Source organism: Hypanus sabinus, chromosome 3 (assembly GCF_030144855.1).
Source record: "Hypanus sabinus isolate sHypSab1 chromosome 3, sHypSab1.hap1, whole genome shotgun sequence".
Lineage (NCBI taxonomy): Eukaryota > Metazoa > Chordata > Chondrichthyes > Myliobatiformes > Dasyatidae > Hypanus > Hypanus sabinus.
This window is the reverse complement of record NC_082708.1, coordinates 131,345,454-131,369,152: the sequence shown is the minus strand read 5'-3', so window position 1 is coordinate 131,369,152 and position 23,699 is coordinate 131,345,454. Positions and strand designations below refer to the sequence as shown.

The following is a 23,699-nucleotide window of genomic DNA, read 5'->3' as shown; positions in this document are numbered from 1 at the left end:
TTACTCTCTGCCTAACTACACTTTACTCTTAATATAGCTATGGAATCCCCTGGTACTTTCCAGATCCATCTATTACCCTCTCTTTATCCTCAAGAGTATTCTCAATCCTTCCACAGTCATCGAGGGATTCACTCAACCCTGATCTTCTAAACTCAATGTGTGTTTCCTTCATTTTCTTGAACAGAGCCTCCCCACCTCTTCTCAGCCAAAGTTCCCTAAGCTTGCTAGATTTACCTCTCACCATAACAGGAACGTGCTGCTCCAAGATATCAGACTCTTAAACATCCCCTCCCTACTTGTCATTTATTCTTTTCTCTACACACAGTATCCTCCCATGTATTTTGTGTCATCACACAATTTGAACGCCTTACATTCTACTCCCACCTCAAAGTCTTTATAAAGACAGTGAATAATTGAGGGCCAAGAACTGATCTTTGTGGCATTAACAACAAGAAGTTCATGTTTCTGATTTCCTCCTCACTCACCACACTCCTCCAGGATGCTAAAATTCTCTTGTTGGGAATTTGCTATTTCTACTTTCTCTTTCACTCTGATCCTCATCTACTTGGATCAGGGTGAATGAGCAGGAAGTGACTGGATGGGTTAGACTGAGGAAATTGATTTCTGGTTGATTTTACTTACTCTGTTATCCTGGGACCCTATCCCAAACTCCTTCTATTCACCTCAGTGCCTACTCATTTATTTCTTCTCTGCTCTCCCTGCGGCACATTACTCACTGCAGCCCCAGCAGTCTGCCCCTCTCTTGCACATTATTTGTCAAGTCGTACTGCACAGAAACAGACTCTTCGACCCAGCAAATACACATAAATCATCAACACTAATCCAGGAATAATCCGATTTTTTTCTCTTGTGAGCATATTCACTCTCATACCCTTTGAAAATCCTACCATCTACCACTTGCATGTTGTTGGGCTGCTAGGTCACCTGGGGAAACCTATGTGACCACAGTGAGAATGTGCAAGCTCTGTACAGAGTACACCCGAGGTTATGATTAAACCTGGGTCAGGGAGTGTGAGGCAGCAGCACTAATCACTTTACCATGGTGCCCCTCACTCCAATCCCACTCATTTGCTCCTTGCTTATGAAAATATCCAGGGGATAATGGAGTTAGCTCTGCTTGTCCGAAGTACCATAATTGGCCTAGGTTCAAAGAAAACAGGAGGCTGAGCAAATATAAATAGCTTTGTCAAATCCTAATCACAGGACAATTTACAATGACCAGTTAGCCTACTTTCTATTTGATGACACCATTCCAATACAAATTTGTGATTTTTTTCAAATTATTTAGAAATAGTCCAGATGAAATTAAAGGGGAAAATAAGGAACAGACTGGAAGTGCAAGCACTTTTTTAACAAAGAAAATACTTCTGAAATTTCCGGTTCTATACATATAAATAGAATTAAATTCCTGGTAGAATTCATTCAACCATGCTGCAGATGAGTGAGCTAAGCATAAATAAATGTCCTCCCATTTATTTACATTAGACTCTAAGGTTTAAATCGTAGCACTGAGCCATAATAACTACATTTTCAAACCACCCTGAGAATAAGCATGTTTTATTAGGATATATTTCCAAATAAGTAAAACTTCACTTCTGTACTGGTTTTTGGCTACAAGTCAGATAAATTTATATTCCACTAACATGGAAGTTCTTCGGTGCAACTTCATTCTTTGATATGAACAGCGAAATATTTTAAGCTCCAGCTAATTTATTTTTAAAGTATTTTGCACTGGAAACTGCTGTATGGTCACTGTAGCGATAAGTTTAGATTCTAGAAGATTAATGTTGTTTTTCTGTACTTTCATTGCTTCTTGATCAGGCACATCATGTACTGAACAAGAATGGCCTGATAATTATCATTCCTTCACTTTGACATACATACATAAAGTCTATCAATTCTGCTGTTGGTCAATGTGTCCCCTTCTGTAAACACAACTGATAATTAAGATAAAGTACAAATGCATAGCTTAGAGGAATGATATTTGACAAAAGACAGTAAAGTTGCCCACCTAGCCAAACTTTTTAATTGATTTTTCATTAGCAAGACTGATTGGTCGATGATCACAGCTACCTTGCTCAAAAGCAATGCCTGGATAATAACAACAATCTACTGGAGGAATTCACTGGGTAGAGTAACATCTTTGAAAGGAAGGAATTGACAATATTTTGGATCAAAGCCCTACATCAACAATTCTTTGCCCTCTATAAATGCTGTTCACCCACTGAGTTCCTACTAGCAGATTGTTCTACTCTAGAGATAAGAGATTTTTATCATTTTTAATCTCTTGTGTCTCCTAGACATAATGTGTTTGATTTACATGATACAGATGGATACTCAAAAAGCTTTGAAACTTCAAAAGATTTTTAACATAGAGTGAATTGCTCAACACAAAATAACCCAGGGCATTTTACAAAGGGGTACACGGACGGGAACAGGACTGATTAAATAGGTGCATTTCTGCAACTATGTTTAGAAAACAAAACACAAAAGTGTGAGAGAATGCTTGCTGAAGATTTTGCTACGTTTAGAATGAAGGTGGGTGAGCATTCTGAATGGTAGTTCTTAGTGAATTTATTCATTTGTATTAAAAGGTATATGAAAAGGCTAAAACAGGTTGAACTGTAAATGATTATGAATATTTCACAGAGGGTAAAAGAATTATACTTAGCAGTAAAGCAATACAAAGCAAACAAGAATTCATCTCTATGTTAACTAGATTATATTTTATTGTACATCACAACATTTCTTTTACCAGTTAGAATATTGTAAATTTTACATTGTAGTATATACAGGGCTTTGTCATGCACCATAACTGTGCAAGTGGATCCTCGATTTCCTCAATTACAGACCCCAATCAGTTTGAATTGGCGACAGCTGCATCGCAAGACTGTGTACTGAGCTCTCTGCTCTACTCACTTTACATTCATGACCATGTGCACTAAACACAGCTCCAATGCCATATTTAAGCTTGCTGACGACACCACTGTCATTGGCTGAATCAAAGGCGGTGACAAATGTAGGAAGGAGATTGAAAATCTGGCTGAGTGGTGCCACAACAACAACCTCTCACTCAATGTCAGCCAGACCGAAGAGATGATTATTGACTTCAGGAGGAGGAAACCAGAGATCCATGAGCCAGTTATCAATGGGGGATCAGAAGTGGAGAGGCCGAGCTACTTTAAATTCCTTGGTGTTATCATTTCAAAGGATCTCTCCTGGGCCCAGCACCCAAGTGCCATTATGAAGAAAGCATGGCAGTGCCTCTACTTTTTTAGAAGTTTGAGAAGATTCAGCACATCATCTAAAGCCTAAGCAGACTCCTACAGAAGTGTGGTGGAGAGTATATTGACTGGTTGCATCACGGCCCAGTATGGAAACACAATACCCTTTACATAAAAGCCTACAGAAAATAGAGAATATGGCCCAGTCCATCATAGTTGAACTCTCCCCACCACTGAGTACATCTACACAATCCCCCACCATCTAGCCTATGCTCTCTTCTTGCTGTTGCCATCAGGAACCACCAGGTTCAGGAACAGTTATTATCTGTCAACCATCAGTTTCTTGAACTAAAGGGAATAACTTCACTCACCCTATCACTGAACTGATCACACAACCTAAATACTCACTTTCATCTCATGTTTGTCATGTTTTCAATATTTGTTACTTAACTGTTATTATAATTTCTTTTTTCTCTTTCTTTTTGCATTTGCACAGTTTGTTGTTTTCTCCCCCACATTAGTTGTCCATCCTGTTGGGTGGGATCTTTCATTGATTCTGTTGTGTTTCTTGTACTTACTGTGACCGCCCACAAGAAAATGAATGTAATTTAATAATAAATTTACTTGCCAAACCTGAGATTTCACTATTGGGCAGTTAATATTCGATATTTAATATTTTGGACACAAGAATCGATTATAGCATCTTGCCCACAATGGGTAAATTTGGAATGTGAAGCTGTACAAGGCTTTTCATTGTTTTCAATTTTAGGATTTTTACTTCCTTTTTCTTTATCTAAATTGAATAAACAAATAATTAATCCTATAGTTAAACATACATTGCGAATATGGTTTCAATTTTGTAAATTTTTTGGCTTGAATAAGTTTATCTTATCAAGCCCTATTATATCTAACTTTTTTTCTCAGCCCTCTTTTATGGATCAAGCCTATGTATTATGGAAAACAAAAGGTGTAACATGTTTTCATGATCTATTTTTAGATAACAGTTTTACGTCCTTTGAACAGCTATCTAATAAATATAATTTATCTAAAACTCATTTTTTAGACCTTAGCAAGTTAGAAATTTTTTGAATAATATGTTAGTCTTTTCCGAAATTATGTCCAACGGACATTACAGAAAAAATTTTAGTTCTGAATCCTTGCCAGAAGGGTTTAGTAGCCACCATTTATAATATGATCATGAAAATATAGCCAGAAGTATCAGAAAAAATTAAGAAGGAATGGGAAAAAGAACTTCATTGTCTTATATCCACTGGGCAGTGGGAGAAAATTTTACAATTAGTCAATTCTTCCTTTATTTGTGCTAAACATGCCCTAATACAATTTAAGGTTGTACATAGGACTCACATGTCCAAGGATAAACTTGCTCAATTTTATTCTCATGTTAATCCAACCTGTGACAGATGTCATTCTGAAGTCGCTTCATTGACTCACATGTTTTGGTCTTGCCCTTGCTTGCAAAATTATTGGAAAGATATTTTCGGTACTATTTCAACAGTTTTGAATATCAAATTGCAACCGCATCTTATGACTACAATTTTCGGTTTACCAGTGGTGGATAATAGTTGTTTATCCCCCTCAGCTCGACAGCTGATTGCATTTGTTACATTAATGGCTATAAGATCTATCCTATTGAACTGGAAAGAAATTAATCCTCCAACTATATTTCAGTGGCTTTCTCAAACTATCTCTTGTTTGAGCTTAGAAAAAATTAGAAGTGTTGTCTTTGATCCTTCAGTTAAATTTGAAGAAACTTGGAGACCATTTATTCAACATTTTCATGAGCTAAACCGACTTTTCCTAAACCTTACTTTTATTATCCTTAATTATTTGGATGGAGGTACGGAGTTATTGATGCTACTGTGTATATTTGACATAATGCAATGGCCCATGTTGGTTAGTGTTTTTTTTTCTTTTTTGGAGGGGATTTTTTTTAAATTTTCTCCTTTTTTCGTAATTACTATGAATTTGGGAAGTTATTATATATATATATGGATTATCATCTATTTGAATGTATACTTAATCTATTAATTATGTACTCTCAAACTCTCTGTATTCATGTTTCACTTATGTTTGTTTAAAATTAATAAAAAGATTTAAAAAGGAAGAAAGAATAATAAATTTACTTTCAACTTATAATTGCTCTGTTTACTGGATGTCACAAAAGACAGGCACAGAAATGGCAAACGGGTTCAACTTTCTCTTCTTGCCTTTTAAACTGATCTTATTTTCATGAATAACATTTCAATTATTAATAACCACCATGGTTGGAAAAGCTAAGTTCTAAAGCTCTTTCTGTGTCTTGACAAAAGAATAAGTTTTCCAACAAAGGAACTCAATGGGTCTAGCAGCATCAATGGGGCAAAAAGATCTAACAACATTTTAGTTGAAACCATTCATTAGGACTAAGAATGGAGAGGAAAGGCAGCCAGTATAAAGAAGAAAGGGTGAGTGGTGAGACAGGGGCTAGTAGGTGATTAGTGGACCATAGGTGAGAGAAGACTTATAGAATTCATTAGTAGATACAGAAAGGGTAAAAGTAATATTTTGTTCATTGAAGTAAATAGACATCTGTTAGTCTCGTGAGACCATGGATTTGCTCCTTTAAAGGTTTCTAGGGCGCAGGCCTGGGCAGGGTTGTATGGGAGACCGGCTGTTGCCAATGCTACAAGCCTTCCCCTCTCCACGCCACCGATGTTGTCCAAGGGAAGGGCACTAGGACCCAAGCAGCTTGGCACCAGTGTCATCACAGCACAATGTGTTGTTAAGTGCCTTGCTCAATTACACAACACCTTGCCTCAGCTGAGGCTCGAACCACTGACCTTCAGATCACTAGACCGATGCCTTATCCACTAGGCCACACACCAACACTTCACTGAATTACTAATTAAGGAAAAGTGTTGCACAAAATCTCAGTGAATTACTGCATAAAGATTTTTATTTCAGTTAAGTTGTTACAATAACTGTTTAGTGCAACATAAGACTTGAGATCTACAGTAAATCCTCAGGTTTTAAAACTGGTGGTTGTAGAGATAGTGAATGCATTGACTGTGATCTATCAAAGCATCCCAGTTTTAAAAATGAATCCTCAGGATTGGAAGGCATCCAAGTGAGATTTCCACCCAAGAAAGATGACAAAAGAGAATTACAACCAGTCAGATGACTAGCAGCTTATGGAAAGTTGCTGCAATTCCCTCGTAAACACAAAAATCATGTTGGGCCCATATACTTTCATGACAGGAAAATTTTCCTGAATTTTCAGGGGCTACTACTACCACGGTTAAGGGGAAATTTAGTGGATGCAGTATATTTAGATTTTTAAAATATTCAGTCAAATATCTCCTATAAGACTGTTTTATAAATTAAGGTCTCATGGGATTCAGGATAATTTAAGCATAGATCAAGATCAAGCGTTAGTTAATGGAAGAAGAATAGGAAGAAAGGAATCATTCTTTAGTTTGCAGGCTCTAACCAGTGAATGCTAGAAAGATCGATGCCACAGCCTTCCTGGGTTTCTCCATCGGACTCATTAACGTTGATTTGTTTATTAATATGCTTTCTCCCCAAACCCGTGAGACTTTATCTTGTAAAACAAATTTCATATGATATTATATTGAATGATCTTTGAAAGTAAAAATATATACTACATCCATTGATTTCCACCTTTACTGAGGAGACGTAAAAATTTTACAAGCTATTTTTGAATGATAAAGATAGTGAAGAGTTGATTTTTAAAGGGACTTGGGTGTCCTTGTACATTACTCACTAATAGCTCACATGTACATTCAGCTATCAGGAAGACAACTGATTTATTGCCCAATATTTGTAAATGTTTTGAGTAATGAGTTAAAGTGTCTTACTTCAATTATACAGAAGGTTGGTGTAAACCAATACATGGAGTATTGGGTGTTTAAAAAAGGATACCCTTGGTATAGAGAGTGTGTACCAATGACTCACTACAATGGTTCTTGGGTAGGTATGATGAGTAGGCTAGTCTGTATTGAAAACATGAGAGCTGATTTCATTGCTATGTATACAATTGTTAGAGGAGTCAACAGGGTAAGACACGGAGATATTTCCTTAGGCAATGATATAAGATTCGGCATCACAAGCTCATAATAGGTAGCTCAGTTAATACTGAAGTGAGCAGAACTCCTTCTACTCAAAGAATGATGAATCTACAAAACGCCCTTCATCAGAAGACTCCCTATGAAGGTTCAGCTATTCACTTCATTCAAAACTGGGAATCAAGGATTTCTGAATATCAGCAGAATCAGGCAGTCTGAGTACAATGTAAGAAGTCTTCTTGCAGTGGAAAATAATCCATCAACTTCAAGAGGCTGAATGACCTTCTCCTACTTATATTTCAGATCTTTCTTTATCATCTAATTCTGGGTCACGGGCTGTGCAGCAACCTTTTATATATTTTGTTAAATGTTTTGAGAAAATCTAAATCTAATCTGCTGATTCAGTGTCAATATTTCTATGTTATTCCTCCCATAATCTGTTCACACTTGAATAAATTGAAAATATTCACTCAACAACTTGATCAGTACTATGATAAGATATAAGCAAAGAAGCTAAAATATTTTAAAGGAAACCAAGTTTAGTGTATCAAATTCATCTAGCTTATGCAGAATCCAAATGAACATGTGAATTGATTGATTCTTCTTAACTTACTTTCTCTTTTCCCCTTCAAATCTGTACAGCTGCCTGCGAAGACCTCCATTTCGAAAACCCCGGATGTGAGCTGCAGGAGCTCCAATCGTAACCACATCATAAGTGGCATCTAATAAAGAGTAAATACAACAAACAACTTGAACTTTTGCCTGCTTAGTAAAATATTGAAAGAAAAACTGCCATTTAACTCTTGGATTGAATAGGTCCAGATGAAATTTGTCTATTTGGAAAGCAGCAGCCGTGAATGAGCAAAAGCAATGCAAACAAATCAGCAAGCTGCCTTGAAGAAATAAAAATCTGCAAAAGCAAATTATAAAAAACTTCAAAATAGGAAACATATGTGGTTAATTTACTGTCTAATATAGAACTAAGCACGCAAGTTCCAAGTTCAAGGTTAATTCAATGCAGAACCATTTTATATAGCAGGGGTAGAAGTATGGAAAGTGTTATGTGTTTAATATTTCAGCAGTATTTGAGTAATAATGTGTATGTGTGTAATAATGTGTGTGTATATATATAGTTTGACTAAACATTCTTGTTCATTTAAATAAGTTAGACTCCCATTTCCAACTGTCCGACCTTTAATTTCAATTAGTATAATGCTTTGGAGTTACCAATTATAGCAATAGCGATGAGGTATTTTTATGAGACAACTACCTATTTGTGGAAGTGCAGCAAGACATTTGAGTTTAACAAAAAGTGCAGTGAGAAACGGTCGAGTTAAAAAAAAACGCAACACATTATATTTTCCTTTGGAGCAGCATGTTTTCTTTGCAAAAGGAAAGGCAATTGAAACATAGAAACTTCAAAACATAGAAACCCTGCAGCACAATACAGGCCCTTCAGCCCAAAATGCTGTGCCGAACATGTACTTACTATAGGACTTATTTTAGGGTTACCCGTAGCACTTTATTTTTGTAAGCTCCATGTAACTATCCAAGAGTCTCTGAAAAGACCCTATCATATCCACCTCCACCACCGTCGCCAGCAGCCCATTCCACGCACTCACCACTCTCTGTGTAAAAAACTTACCCCTGACATCTCCTCTGTACTTCCAAGCACCTTAAAACTGTGCCCTCTTGTGTTAGCCATTTCAGCCCTGGGAAAATTTCTCTGACCATCCACACAATCAATGCCTCTCATCATCTCATACACCTCTCATCCTTTGATTGAGTTTATAAAAAATGGCAGAAAACTGTCCATTTCAGTGCAAATTAAAGAGGTTGTCTGAGCATTGTCAGTTCAATGATGGGTCTAATGAAGCACTGAGAGGCTGTTTAGTTTGTGGAATCTTACAAGGAAGTATTCATAAATAGCTCCAAGCTGAAGCACAATTTACATTCAAAAGAGCAGTTGAAATTGCTATATCAATGGAAACAGCAGGCAGAGATGCAATTGAGCTGTAGTCAGGACTGACAGTGAGCATGAACAAAATTGCAATGTCTAAACAGAAACCAGCCTGGCCAAACAAACTGTGGCAGGGGCTCACACACACCAGACCAAATGCAGGCTTAAAGGTAAAACCTGCAGAAAATGCAACAAAGTAGGTCACATACAAAGGACATGTCAGGCAGGCAAATATAAATGGACCAGACAGGGAAGAGAAGAAGTTAAAAAGTCAAGTTGCCATTTCAAAGAGAACATTATCAGCGTGTTACTGATGAAAAATCTGATAATTATGAAAATTGTACAGGACTAGGTATCCTTGAGAATTACAATGTGAAAATCAATTATAGGCATGCAACATGGCTTACAGCAGAAGTGAATGGCAAATTAAAATGGAATTGAAAATGAGTTTGAATGGCATCTCAGTGATATTGAGCTGAAGCCTGAAGGAAAGATAATTCCTGTGAAAATAACATTCATAACAGTGGAATATAACAACCAACAAGCCACATTGGACCTGTATATGGTAAAAACAGGGGATTCAGCATTGTGATTCACTGAAACAACCACAACTGGACTGGAGAACCAGACATCATTTGCATGTCAGCTTCCCAGCAATAAAGCCAACTGAAAGTGAGTTAAGGTGGTACCGGATGATGTCATGTCAGTGTTCGAAGATAGCACTGGAAAATTCAAACATATCAAGGGTAAAATAGTTTTAAATGAAAAGGCCACAGCCAAGTTTTACAAAGCATGTCTGTCTCTTCATACCTTATACTGTCTGTGATAAAGTAGCCAGTGAGCTAGATCACATGGGGGCTGAAGGTATTCTTTCCATGGTTGAGCGGAGCCCATGGGCAATGTCAGTGGACCCAGTTTGTACTCTTAATCTTTTACTTTTAATTAGATTAAAGTTTTGGAGCCACAAAACATAGCAGAAGGCCCCCATATTCTCACAGTGTTTGAGCAAGAGCTTATACTTAGATATTATCTTCAGCAAAACAAAACAATTCAAGGTAATTGAACAGAGAATTAGATTCAAGATTAACTTGCCATCAAATTATGTATAAATTATACAGTCATAAGATTTGCTTGCTCACAGGTAGACACATAGCAAGAAACCCAAAAGAACCTGATTAAACAAGAAAAAAAGTACCAAAATATGACAAGCCAGCTAAGAAGGTACTAGATAAACTGAGCAAAAAGATAGGTTTTAAGGAATGTCATAACAGAAAGAAAAATAGAAAGGCAGAGAAACTTAGAAAAGAAACTCCAGAAATTAGCCATCAGCAACAATTTTAACAATAAAACTCAGGAATGGTTTGAAAGCAAGAGGGGCTGGAGGAAGGTGGGTGGTGGAGAAATGTAAAAGAGTGGGAGAACAGTTGTGTGGCAATAGAGATATCCGAAATCAAGGAAGACAATGTTAAAACTAAAGAGCAACTTAACAATGAGCTGATATGGGGTAAGTAAGATGCAGTGTGAATGGCTAGCACAGAAAGCACTGGAATAATCATATCAAGAGGTATGAAAGGAGGTCTGAGCAGACATGAGCTTAAATAGATATGGAGTCAAGCAGTGAAGAGATGGGCGAGTAACTGCTCTTCATGATGTTTTCAATATACAGGCTGAAGTTCCAGCATAAATGTTGCAATTTCTCTGGCTCAATTTCAGTCAGATGATGCTAAGAGTCTTAGAAATCAATGGCTGGAGAATGGAATTGAGAAGATTGCAGAATCAACAATAATTCTTTCATTGAATGATCAACTTGAATCAAGTAAGCAAGAACTTGATGAACATATTGATGGGTTATTTGTCCCTCAGATAACCCATCAGAATTATAGCAAAACTCGAACATTTAAAAGAACTTAATTGAAACAAGTACAGTGAACATGCAGTTTCAAAGGAAATCAATGACCTGTGCTTTCAGAAAAGGAAAAGAAGAGTAATTTCAACAGTAAAAACCCAATAACCTGCCTCCGATTCTGATTCTAATTCAGAAATCCCAATGGCTTGGCATCTGTCTCAGTGGGGCTGTGGTTCCCAGGTTCCCCTTCCATTTACAGGGCCTGTAGTTCCCACATTCACCTTAAACTCACTTATTTCTGTACTTGAAACTTACCCAGCTCTGCTTCCCAAGTTCCTCTGCAGCGTTAATGGTTCTGTTTCCTAAGCATTCTTTAAATGCAGAGTGACATGTCTCCCATAATCCCTTTAAACTTAATCACATTCTCTGTAATTGTATTACTCTACAGTGTAACAGCTAAAAAAAAAGAAATAAAACTGGAAAATTATCTTATCCAAAATCACCAAAGTCCTGATCGTGCCAGATTAACAGAGTTTTACAGCACTCGAATTTGCTGTTCATGTGCTAAAATTGCAAGAATGCTATTGAAATGAATGCAAAGCTTAAGTTGCAAATACCTTTCTTTTCTATTTAGTCTTTTATTAATGCTTTAATCAATTTATTCCTAAAAACTAGCACAGATGCACTTGTTTGGGATAACCTGTTTTAAACCTGATTTTCTTTTTTATGCTTTCCTAAGCTCAATCAAACACCAAATCATTGTAAATCTTGATTTGTTTATGGCCATCTAACAGCAGAATATTCATGTGTAGTCACAGTAATATCTAATTTCTCTTAATTTTTTTTGTTCTATGCTCAGGTATCTCTTTGGACTAACAGTATTGTACCATTATTACAATACTTTTAACCATCTCTCCTGTGTCCCCAGCATTTGTTACGTAACAAGTTGGCTAAAACTTCACATACAACTGTATATCATCAATATCCCATGAAGATACTTTTCCTTTGCATTCTGTGCTCATTAGTAAAACTATATTTTCCTTCAATGTTTTCTTTCCAACTACAATGAGTTAATTTTGACATGTTCTCTCGCAACTCTATCTGCTCCATGAAAATATGAATCAAGTTCTCATTCCCCATTTCCTCTCCTCAAGTGTTTACCATGCATATTTATTATTTAAACTCCATATTTATTCCCAGTTCTAAAACTTGCAATCTCTTCCATCCTCCTCCAACGTCACTTCCATTCTTTCTGGCACCCTTTCACTGATTAGTAGATTATACATATAAAAAAACATTTGTTTTGCTCTATACACAAAATGCTAGAGGAACTCAGAAAGTCAGGCAGTATCTAAGGAGGGAAATAAACAGTTGATGTTTTGGGCTTTCCCTGAACTTTCGTCAGCACTGATCTGAAACAAGGTCATGGGCTGAAATGTCGACTATTTATTCCCATGTTGCCTGACTTGCTGAGTACCTCCAAAATTTTGCGTGCATTGCTCAAGATTTCCAGCATATACAAAATCTCTCCTGCTTACATTTTTGTTCCAATTGTGGATTCTTTTTGCAAAATTTGTATATAGTTTATGTTTAATTTTTTTTTGTAAATACTGCATCCATGTGATATGCCTGTAAGTACATTTTTAAATTGTACCTGTGCACACATGTACCTGAGCATATGACAATAAACTCAACTTTGATTTATTAAATTATTCTATATCTTTTTGATTTCCCAAACTCCACAATTACTTTCATACGCATTCTTTAGCAAGCTCTACTTGTCCATTGATTTATTGGTTTCTAATGTAACTGTGATAAGGTTAAACAAGTTTTTATATTTTAAGCTCAGCTATGTACTGTAAATGATTTTCCTCTGATAAGATATTGATTTTGCCGTTTTCTGTAGATTATTCACATCTTACTCACTGATAGAATCATAACATAGCGTAAGAAAAACAGCACATATCTCTTCTACCAAACCTGAATTCCTTTCAATAGCAGGAGACGCAAGCTAAAACAGACATTAAAAAAAAAATCTGCATACTTTATAAACATGAGATTATGATATCAAAAAGAAATGAATTGATTAACAATGGATTATTAAGGATAAATCACCTATGAAGGCTGGGGTCCATGCTTAACAATAAGCATTTAAAAAATAATGCATTAACTATTGTACAAAATGTGTAATCAACATAACAGTTCTAACTTTTTTTAATGAACTTGTCTTTTTGATGGAGGTATTTAACACGCTTTGCAAATATGCCAATGTCAATTGAGCTCAAAGCTACCAGCTTTATCTGCAGCATGAAGCAATGTGTGGCTCATACAAATTGCATAAGAATTATAGTAAGACTGACAAACTAAAATGCAAAAATAATTAGACAAAATGGAGTAATTTTACAGAAATCCAATCATCTTGTCCAGAAATCCATTAACTTACTTTCTAGCTTCATTCCAATACATTAAATAAAGTCACAGGTAGAAATAATATCCATTGCAACTTCATGATTGAAAGCAAAAGACAATAATTATAAGTTGTACAAAGCTAATTTGGAAAACAGCTTGTACTAACATGGTAAAAACCACAAACATAATTAGACTTCAGCAGCAAAATGGTTACGTGTAAGCCTTGCAAAACCTGAATAACTGAAGTTAATTTCCCCCTGTGATAAATGTATTATAACATTATTCTGACCAGTGACAGAAATGATCATCAAATGTTATCAATTCTAATGAATTTTTTAAAAATTGGGTAGTGCCCTATTTTAGTAGCAACAACACTAACTACGTGAAAAGCTATATCTGCCCTCAAACCTCAAATTTCTTCATGCCACTGAATAGAAAGATTGCATCTTAAAAATAAATCCTGTATTGATGGCTTAAGACAAAAGAATTCAGAGACAGCTGTAACTATTGCCTAGATCGATAATGTGGGACATAATTTCACTGCTCTTGAATAACCAAGCAAAACCTGGACCTGTCAAGTTTCGATTATTTGGAATGGCACTCACAGAGCTCATTGTCTATATGAAAGAATCCTTTCGCTGCTAGTCTGTCTTTGAGATCTGGATACTATTGCCAGCATTTCTGCCCAGACTTTATATCATCACTGATAACCTGTCTGACTTCCTAACTAGTTTTACAGCTCAGCTTAAAGAATATCAGGAATTTCTGCCTTCTGGCATTTCATCCTGAATTTGGTATCATTTTCATTTATGGGAATTTGCTGGCATCAGAATTTAGATGACAACAGTGCACAGACCTAACATTTTTAATCTATTATAACACAGCCAGGCATATGGGGCAGTGAGCCAGGATGAAGACCAAAGGGTTATAAAGTAGTAAAAAAAAAGAAACAAAAAGATTCAGTCTAGATAAATCTGCTCTAAGTATTATTGGTGGCTGCAGAACCCGATTCTTGATAAAATTCTGGGAAAAATTAACAGTGAAGGTACTGATGTGGCTTCAGTTAGTCGGAGTCATGCATTACAGAAATGGGCCCTTTACACCACCATGTCTGTGCTGACATTTTTTATCTACTACACTAATCTCTTTACATTCATTAGGTCCTTATCCTTCAATGCTTTGCCGATTTAAGTGTTTATTTAAATACCTTTGAAGTATAAAGCATGTATTCATTTCCTCCTCCTGAGGCAGCACTAAATACTCCCTGTGTAAAAACAATCCTACCCCTCTCTCAACTAAAGCCTATTTCTTTTTGTTTCTGATAACTGCCCTCTTTGGAATAAATAGATTTTGACCATTTACCCTATTCGTGACTCTCATAATCCGATGTACTTCTATCAGCTCAGCTCTCGGCCTCCTCAATTCTAGGGAAAAACAAGGCAGCTTATCCAATCTCTCCCCCATAATTAAAGTCATCCAATCCCGGAAGCATCCCGATGGCTATTATCTGCAGTCTCTCCAGTGCAATTGCACCTTTCCATTTGAGCTGCAACTTGAACGCACACAATTAAGTGCAACCTAACCAGTGCTTTGTAAGGTTGTAACATTCCAGCTCTTACATTTTATGCCCTTAGCTATGAAGGCAAGTATGCTATCAATCTTCTTTACTAACTTATCAATCTATATTGCCACCTTTGAGGAATGATAGATTTGAACTTCTAGGTTTTTGTTCAACATTCCTTAGTGCTCTGTCAAAATGCATTACCTCGCTCACCATCCTACAGAGCTTTTACAGAAGCAAAGTATTCATTTAGGGCTCCACACAAAGAATACTCTTCTGGACCCTAAGCGGATGCACGTTTCCCTGGATGCACACTTGCTTCTAATATACTTACAGAACAATGCAGGACTGTCCGTCATCTCACCTGCTCTCCTGATTTCTTTCATAATTACTCTCCTTGTGGAGGTTGATGGGTTCCTCATTAGTCAGGGCATCAAAGGTTATGTGGAGAAGGCAGGAGGATGGGCTTGAGAGAGATAATAAATCAGCCATGATGGAAAGGCAGAGCAGACCTGATAGGTCAAATGGCCTAATTCTGCTCCTCTATGCAGAGGTTCCCAACCTGGGATCCATGGACCTCTCAGTTAAAGTAGGGCCCAATGGCATAAAAAAAGATGGGAACCCTTGTCTTATGCTTTAAACACTCCATATTCCTCAAAGGAGTCACTTATTTGTGGTTCCCTGCACCTGTCATATGCTTCATTTTCCCCTGCAAGAGTAGAACTTATATTAAGCTTCAAACACCAGACAAAGGCAATTGTCCTACATAAGGGGCCTGGTTTTAAGGGAGGCAGGTCATGCCTCATGAGCCTGATTGAGGTTTTCAAGGAGGCAACGACACAAATTAATAAAAGTAGAGTGGTAGATGTGGATTTTAGTAAGGTGTTCGACAAGGTGCCCCAAGGTGGACTCATCAAGAAAATCATGAGGCATGGGAACCATGGAAACTTGCCTGTGTGGATTTGGAATTTACTTGCCCACTGAAGGCGGAAGGTGGCAGTAGATGGAGTATATTCTTCCTGGAGATCAGTGGCTACTGCTGCTCTGTAGGGATCTGTTCTGGAACCCCTACACTTTTTGATTTTTATAGATGACTTGGATGAGGATGTGGAAGAGTGTGTTTGTAAGTTTGCAGATGACATGAAGGTTGGTGGTGGTGTGGGTGGTGAAGAATGCTGTCATTGATTACAATGGGATATAGACAGAGTGCAGAGGAGTGGCAGATGGATTTGAATCTGGTAAAGTGTGAAGTGATACATTTTGGAAGATCTAACTTGAAGGTAGAGCACAGGGTTAATGGCAGGATGCTTAGAAGTCTGAAGGAGCAGAAAATCTTGCAGTCTAACTCCAGAGATCCTTCAAAATTGCTGTGCAAGTTGGTAGGGTCGTTAAGAAGGTATATGGTATGTTGGCCTTCATTAATCGGTGAATTGAATTCAAGAGTCACAAGTTAATGTTGCAGCTCTATGAAACTCTGGTTAACCCACACTTAGAGGTTTGGATGCAGTTCTGATTGCTTCATGAGAATATAAAAAATTCGGAGGAGTAAGCCATCTGGCCCACCAGTCATGATCCGCTATTCAATAAAATCATGGTTGGCCATTCAAATCTGGCCATAGACCCAGCTTTATTTACCTGCCTTTTCCCAATAACCCTTAATTGCCCTGTTATACAAAATTCTATTTAATTGTGTTTCAAACATATTTAAATAGGGTAGCCTCCACTGCTGTCCTGGGCAGAGAATTCCACAGGTTCATTACTCTCTGGGAATTGCAGTTTCTCCTCATCTCTATCTAAAATCTGTTCCCCCAAATCTTGAGGCTGTGTCCCCTGGTTCCAGTCTCACATCAGCAGAAGCATCATCCCTGCCTCTATCTTATTCATCTCTTTTGATAATTTTATATGTTTCTATAAGATCCCCTCTCATTCATCTGAATTTCAGCTAGTACAGTCCCAAGTAACTCAATCTCTCCTCATAGTTAACTTCCTCATCGCTGTAATCAACCTTGCGAACCTTCCCTGCTCAGCCTCCAAAGCCATTGTAGGAAGGATATGAAAGCTTTAAAGAGGATGCATAGAAATATTTCCAAGATGATGCCTGGATTAAAGAATATGTCTTGTGAAGAAAGGTTGAGTGAGTTAGGGCTTTCTCTTTGCAGCAAAGGAGGATGAGAGGCAACTTGATAGAGGTTTTCAAGATTATGAGGGGCACAGATAGAGTGGACTGCCATGACTTTTCCCCAGGGCAGCAGTGACTAATACCAGAGGACATCCTTTTATAGTGAGTGGAGGAAATTTTAGGGATGATATCAGAGGTAGGAGTGTTCTCACATAGAAAGTGGGAAGTGACTGAAACATATTGCTGTGCGTGGTGGTTGAGGCTGACACAGGAGAGATTTTTAAGAAAAATTTAGATAGATATATAGATGTATGAAAAATGGCGGGGTTATGGGCTGTGTAAGAAGGGTTAGATTGATCATGGAGCAGGTCTGTATAGATCTGGACGGATTGTTTGGAATGGGATGAACAGAGTGGAAGTGAGCAATGAAGTGTGGTGGACAGAGTAAAGGTGCTTCCAGGTGAGGCAACACTTCATCTGGGTGTCAGTTAGGGTCATTTCTGCTTCCTGGTGCAGTCTCCTCTACATCGGTGAGAACCAATATAGATTGGGGTCCATTTTGTTGGTCACTTTTGCTCTATCTGCTGCAAAGAGTGGGATTTTCTCATGTCCACACATTTTAATTCTACCTCCCATTCCGACATGTTGGTCCATGGCTTCCTCTACTGCCACCACCAGGTTGGAGGAGTAATACCTCATATTTCATCTGGGTAGCCACCAACATGACAGCATGAACCATGACTTGGCTAACCTCTAGTCATTTCTCCCCCCGCCTCTTCTCTCTTTTTCAATTTCATATGCTGCCTCCCCTGTTGCTCCTGCTCGTCTCCTAACCTGCCCATCACCTCCCTCTAAAGTCCCTCCTCCTTCCCTGTCTCCCAGGTCCACTCCCCTCACCTATCAAACTTCTTCTTCTTCAGCCCTTTACAGTGTTCAGAGGAAAGTTGAAGATAACATTTTCAATTTATTTTTTAAGGACAACAAAATACACAACATTAAAATGATCATTACAGTAATTTTAAATACATTTAACATTACCTTTGAATAAATTCACATACTTCGCCAAATCCCAAACTTCAACTCTCTCTCCAAGCAAGTCCCTGAACTTGAGAGGTTTCCTCCACAAGCCTCAATACATATAAAGCCAATTCAATAGCTCATATCACGGCTTATGAATTTCCAGTGGTGGGCCTGCAAACAAAACATTTTTTGACCCATCACACTGTGATGGGCCAGGTTTTCCTGGGCCCAGCCTGTCGCCTGATACTGATAGTGTGGTCTCCATCAGCCTGCATGCATTGTATCTGGGATCTTGCTGCACGTCAAGGAAATATCGGCCATTAACATTTAAAAACTGCAGTGCAGGACAATGATGAATTTAACAAAAATATCCTGACCTGTTCTGGCAGAACTGTTCTGAATTTGCATTCGCTGTAAATGCAGGTTAACTGGAACAAATTCAAGCTTCTTCTCCCCTCTGCTGCAGCTTGGTTTGAATGAAGACCCTGCAAATCAAAAACACACCAAGCAATTTAGGCCACATGGAGGGAGATGGGCTAAGTCTTCCTGGTCCCACCTGCTGTCTGACATTGCCAGTGTGGCCTCCAGCTGCCTGCATGTATTGTATCTGGGATCTTGATGCACAGAGAGTGAAAGAGAGATACTTTAAAATGTGGATTGAATAGGTAAGTAGCAGCATGCCTTGTTGTAATAACTTCTTACTCTTGAGGCACCTGTAATCACTGATCAAGGTAAAGTATCTGCGATATCCGAAAGATTAAGGTACACGAAGTACATGGAGACTTAATAGATCAGATTGTATATTATAGATAGTAGATTGGATTCAATATTCACTTGGATATAGAAGACATAATGCAGTGGTGGAGATGTTATTCTGACCAGGGGACTGTGACCGGTGACGCCCCACAAGAATCAGAGTTGTGATATATATAAATGATTTGGATAAAAATGTAGGTGGATTGATTTACAAATTTGCAGATGACAGAAAAATTGGTGGAGTTGTTGACAGTGAGGAAGGTGATCAGAGGGTTCAGTGGGATATAGATCATTTGGAAACGTGGGTAGCGAAACCCAGAGTTTAAGCTAGAGTATTGATGTACAAAGCGTGCAAGTCCATAGCTCTCTGAAAGTAACAACGCCACGGAAAGGGTGATGGCGAAGATGTATGGTGGGCTTCTCTTCATTAGTCAGGGCACTAAGTATAAAAGTTGAGGTCATGTTGCAGTTGTATAAGACTTTGGCTAATCTACATTTGGGGAATTGTGTGCATTTCTGGTTGCCACTCTACAGGAAGGATATGGTGGCTTTATAGAGGGTGCCTTAATTAACAAATACTCATTATCAAGAGAGATTGGATGGACTTGGATAATATTCTGTGTGGTGATAGAACTATATAAAATTATGAAAAGCAGTGCTTTGGATAAAGAGAAACCAAAATATGTGCTATACTTTGAGCTGTTGCATCAAGGATACTGTGAAAAATAAAACAATGTTGTAGGAAGTAACATAGAGAACAGATAGAAGATTAGCTACTTAACAGTAAACGGAGAGTAGGCTTAAAAGGTTCTTTTCTTTCCTCCCACCCTTTTCTGGTTGCCATTGGAGATAAAAGGTGTGCTGAAACCTTAACATTTTACAGTAAAGGAACTAAAGGTACTTTCTTCCCTCCTTACTTAGGGAAGTCTGGAAATATATTTAAAGCAGTTCTGAAGGTTTTCTAAATTAATATCTCAAACTGATGAGGAAAGAATAGGCAGACTGGGCAAAGACTGAAATATAATATCTAGAAAAGTCTGAAAGATGGGCAATTTTTTTTTTTTCTTTTAAACAGCCATGAGTCTTTGGGACTCTTTCTCAAATTTAAGTCAGTAAGGTTAGTGAGGCACTTCATCAGTCAGAGGGTGGTGCGAATGTGGAATGAGCTACCAGTGGAGATGGTGGAGTCAGATTCAATTGCAATATTTCAGAGAGATTCGGATAGGAATATGGAGAGTGAAGTAAGGATGGCTATGTTCTGGGGCTGCAGGTAGATGGGACTAGCGAGAAAAACAGGTCGGCATGGACATCATAGGGAGAAGCGTTCCAAAATTGAATAATTTTAAGGCAGAGTCAAGAAGAGACTCGAAAAACAACTGGGTAAACAGAAATATGTAGTTGAAGTTATAATCTAATCTGCCAAGAGTATTAAATGGCACAGCAGTCTCAAGCAGCTATGTGACCTTCTCTTGCTCCTAATCTGTCAGCAGGTGAGATCTCAAATATAGTCGGATTTATTGCCCTTAAAAATGTCATTCAAATCTTAAAGCTAAGAGCTCAGAAATCAATCCTTAATTAATTGAACATCTAAAGTAACACTGCATCAGGAAAAGCAAAAGAAATATGTACAGCTTCTGATGATTATTACTACAGGAATTCATCAGGCATTCTAATAAATATCAACAAATTCAATTTACAAAATTTCTGAAGATTCCAGAATGAACTAAAGGTGACTCAATCATAATACAGTCGGCCCTACTTATCCGCAGGGGATTGGTTCCGGGACCCCCCGTGGATACCAAAAAATGCGGATACTCAAGTCCCCATTTATCCTGTCTCAGTGCAGGTGGACTTTAGGACCCAGGGGGGTTCCAGACCCACCGCCCGCAGCTGCTGCTGAATCTGCAGTGTTTCTGTTCCGTTGATGGAAAACAAACATAATTGAAAATAAAGTGGAAATAATAAAGCGATCGGAAAGAAGTGAAATGCCATCGGTCATTGGAAAAGTGTTAGGCTAAAGTCAATCAACGATCGGAACAATTTTAAAGGATAAAGTGAGAATAATGGAGTACGTGTCAAGTTCCTGCCCTGATGAAAGCTACAATTATTACTAAGCAATGCAGTGGTTTAATTATTGAATTATTGAAGTTTCTTAAGTGTTTTATATGCATAGAAAGGTAAAATATATACTATATACTAAGACAAACATTTGACTAACTGACGCTAAATAATAGCGGATGTACCTGCTCCGCCCTACGTACAAATCTGACTTAAAGACTGCCTGTACTTTAAAACATCTCCAGATTACTTATAGTACCTAATACAATGTAAATGCTATGTAAATAGTTGTTATACTGTATTGTTTAGGGAATAATGACAAGGAAAAAAGTCTGCACATGTTCAAAGAACGAGTGCTAGAGAGACAGCTTCCGGTTTTTTTTTAATCCCAATCCATGGTTGGTTGAACCCGCAGATAAGGAGGGCCGACTGTACTAACTAAAATCTAATGTGTGCCTAGGCAATCCAAACCTTTAAACATTTTTCAATATCTGAATGCTAATGCTAATAAATGTATTTTTCAGTGCATAATATTTGACAGTTTAATAATGCAGCTCATTAAAAATATTAAGACGCATAAAAATAATCAAAGGCAGATATCAAACTACATATTATTAAATGTGACATTAGTCTACAGAGTCTCCTTCAAATGTTATTTCAGCTTTCACATCAAAAAAAATCACAAAATATTGATAATGAAATGTTAAATAATTAATTACTCCCCCCATTTTAGAGAAATTAGAGAAAGTACATAAGATTGAGTTCAGTAGAGCAACCTAATTTTATTGATGGGCTTTGTTTTACTGACTCTCTTATCAATTATGATCACCTGTTGTCACTTCTACATTAAAATAAATTTGAATTAAAGCCTCTGTTAATTACATTACCATTCAACTGACATTTAAATATTCATTAAGTGAATACATGAATTACTATTTTCCAAAGCAGAATTAATTTTCAAAAAGAATTAAGTATGACCAAATTAAAGTGATATGACCAAGTATAGTTAAAATTTTAGAAGACAAATTTTGATTTGTAAAATCTTTTCAAATCTATTCAAAATGTGCCCACAAAATTTAATTGAAGTACCACGTAACTTCGCAAAACTTGACTTACGTTACCGCTGTATGGAAGAAAATAGCAGAACAAGTTATGACAAAACTCCTTTCCACACAAACCATCTTCTGTGGGAACTTGACACCCTGACCCACACCACCCAATTTATTTTTTTGGTCCATTTCCAACATGTCCAAGTCTGTCAGGAAAGATTTCTGTTCAATTAGATCGTTCATTGATGAATAAGTCACAAAATAACTAACAGAAGAACTGTTGTAAGGCTTGGTTATTTGAGTTCCTGTTGCCTTCCAGTCAGACTGAACCAGTCTGGCCATTCTCCTCTGACCTCTCTCATTAACAAAGCATTTTCCACCCACAGAACTGCCACTTAATAGATGATTTTCTTTTGTTTCTCGCACCATTCTCTGTAAATTTCAGAGACTGTTATATGTGAAAATCACAGGATTGTTAGAATAGAATTCAAATTTACTTTAATTTTCAAAGTTAACCAGATCAATGAGAAACTGTATATTCACAATTGCTGAGGAGGTAAAGTGGACTACTTTTCCCTCTGTCCACAAAAACACGAGAAGAGTGTAGCACATTCTAAACGGTATCATTTGAACACCTAGGCCTTCTATTCATTGCTTGCACTAGTGCCTTGTACCTGAGAATTTACTGAGTTCCGTGAGTACTTCGTGATAGCTGCTAATCATCTGCTGGTAGTGGACAGTTACATTTTGGCGTAGGGTGTCCCAGTGAGCAGAAAGCTCGCCTAGTTCCTCGAGATCTTGCAGCCTAATAGGTAGATGTAAAAAGAAATATTCATGATCAATTTAAACCAGCTTAGTAGCAGGATGCTAATAAACTTTTTTCAAAAACAGAAGTGTATTTATAATGCTACAAATGGCATGCCGGCGTATCAGAAATAAGTGAAGTATAAATTCAATCATATAACAGATGGAATGCAAATGGTTCACGAGGGCAACTGCAGAGACTGTAGTTTACCCTTAATTAGTCAGAGCGGGTAACAAACACAGGCCTATGTCGCATAACTCATTCATTGTTAGTCATGACAACTAATACTGAACAGAGAAGTCCTCAACTGGTCTTGTCGATATGTGACCCACCAAAGTGGTTGACCTTTAACCTAGCAAGGTTAAAGGGTTAGCAAGCCACACAGTTAGAATGTAATGTGCAAAGGCACAGAAAGAGGTACACAAGATTGAATAGGTTCCAAACATAAAGTTTGGAAAGTTGCTCCCAGCCCATCTAATCTTGCAGAGACCTTCTCACAAACACCAGGAGCACTGACACCCCATAGTTTAGTCAAACAACAGCCTGATTGAGTAAGCATATCAGGCCATTCCATCAAACCCTGCACTCATCCTGCCCTACCAGCTGAACTGAGTAACAGCAACATACTGTACAGGCAAGAACCCTGATACCCCAGACTCCATGAAGCCTCCTGACGTGGCAAGGGAAGTTTCCATCCTTTCCACCTCTGATTTCCCTCAGCTGATGAGTCAATACTTTTCCAAGTTGCACAAAACTAGTCATCATCATTATGTGCCGTGTCATACC

General features: G+C 37.7%; 1 protein-coding gene across 6 annotated transcripts in view; it reads right to left on the bottom strand.

The window, feature by feature from the left end:
• The window catches only part of inpp4b (inositol polyphosphate-4-phosphatase type II B), a 786,855-nt gene that overhangs the window by 108,955 nt on the left and 654,201 nt on the right, over positions 1-23,699 (bottom strand). For all 6 annotated transcript variants that reach the window (XM_059965139.1, XM_059965141.1, XM_059965142.1 and 3 more), the window contains 3 exons: positions 22,783-22,913; positions 18,623-18,730; positions 7,944-8,052 (listed from right to left, as the gene is read on the bottom strand). In XM_059965139.1, coding sequence (XP_059821122.1) covers positions 7,944-8,052; positions 18,623-18,730; positions 22,783-22,913 — 348 coding nt within the window. The remainder of the gene's footprint in view (positions 1-7,943; positions 8,053-18,622; positions 18,731-22,782; positions 22,914-23,699) is intronic.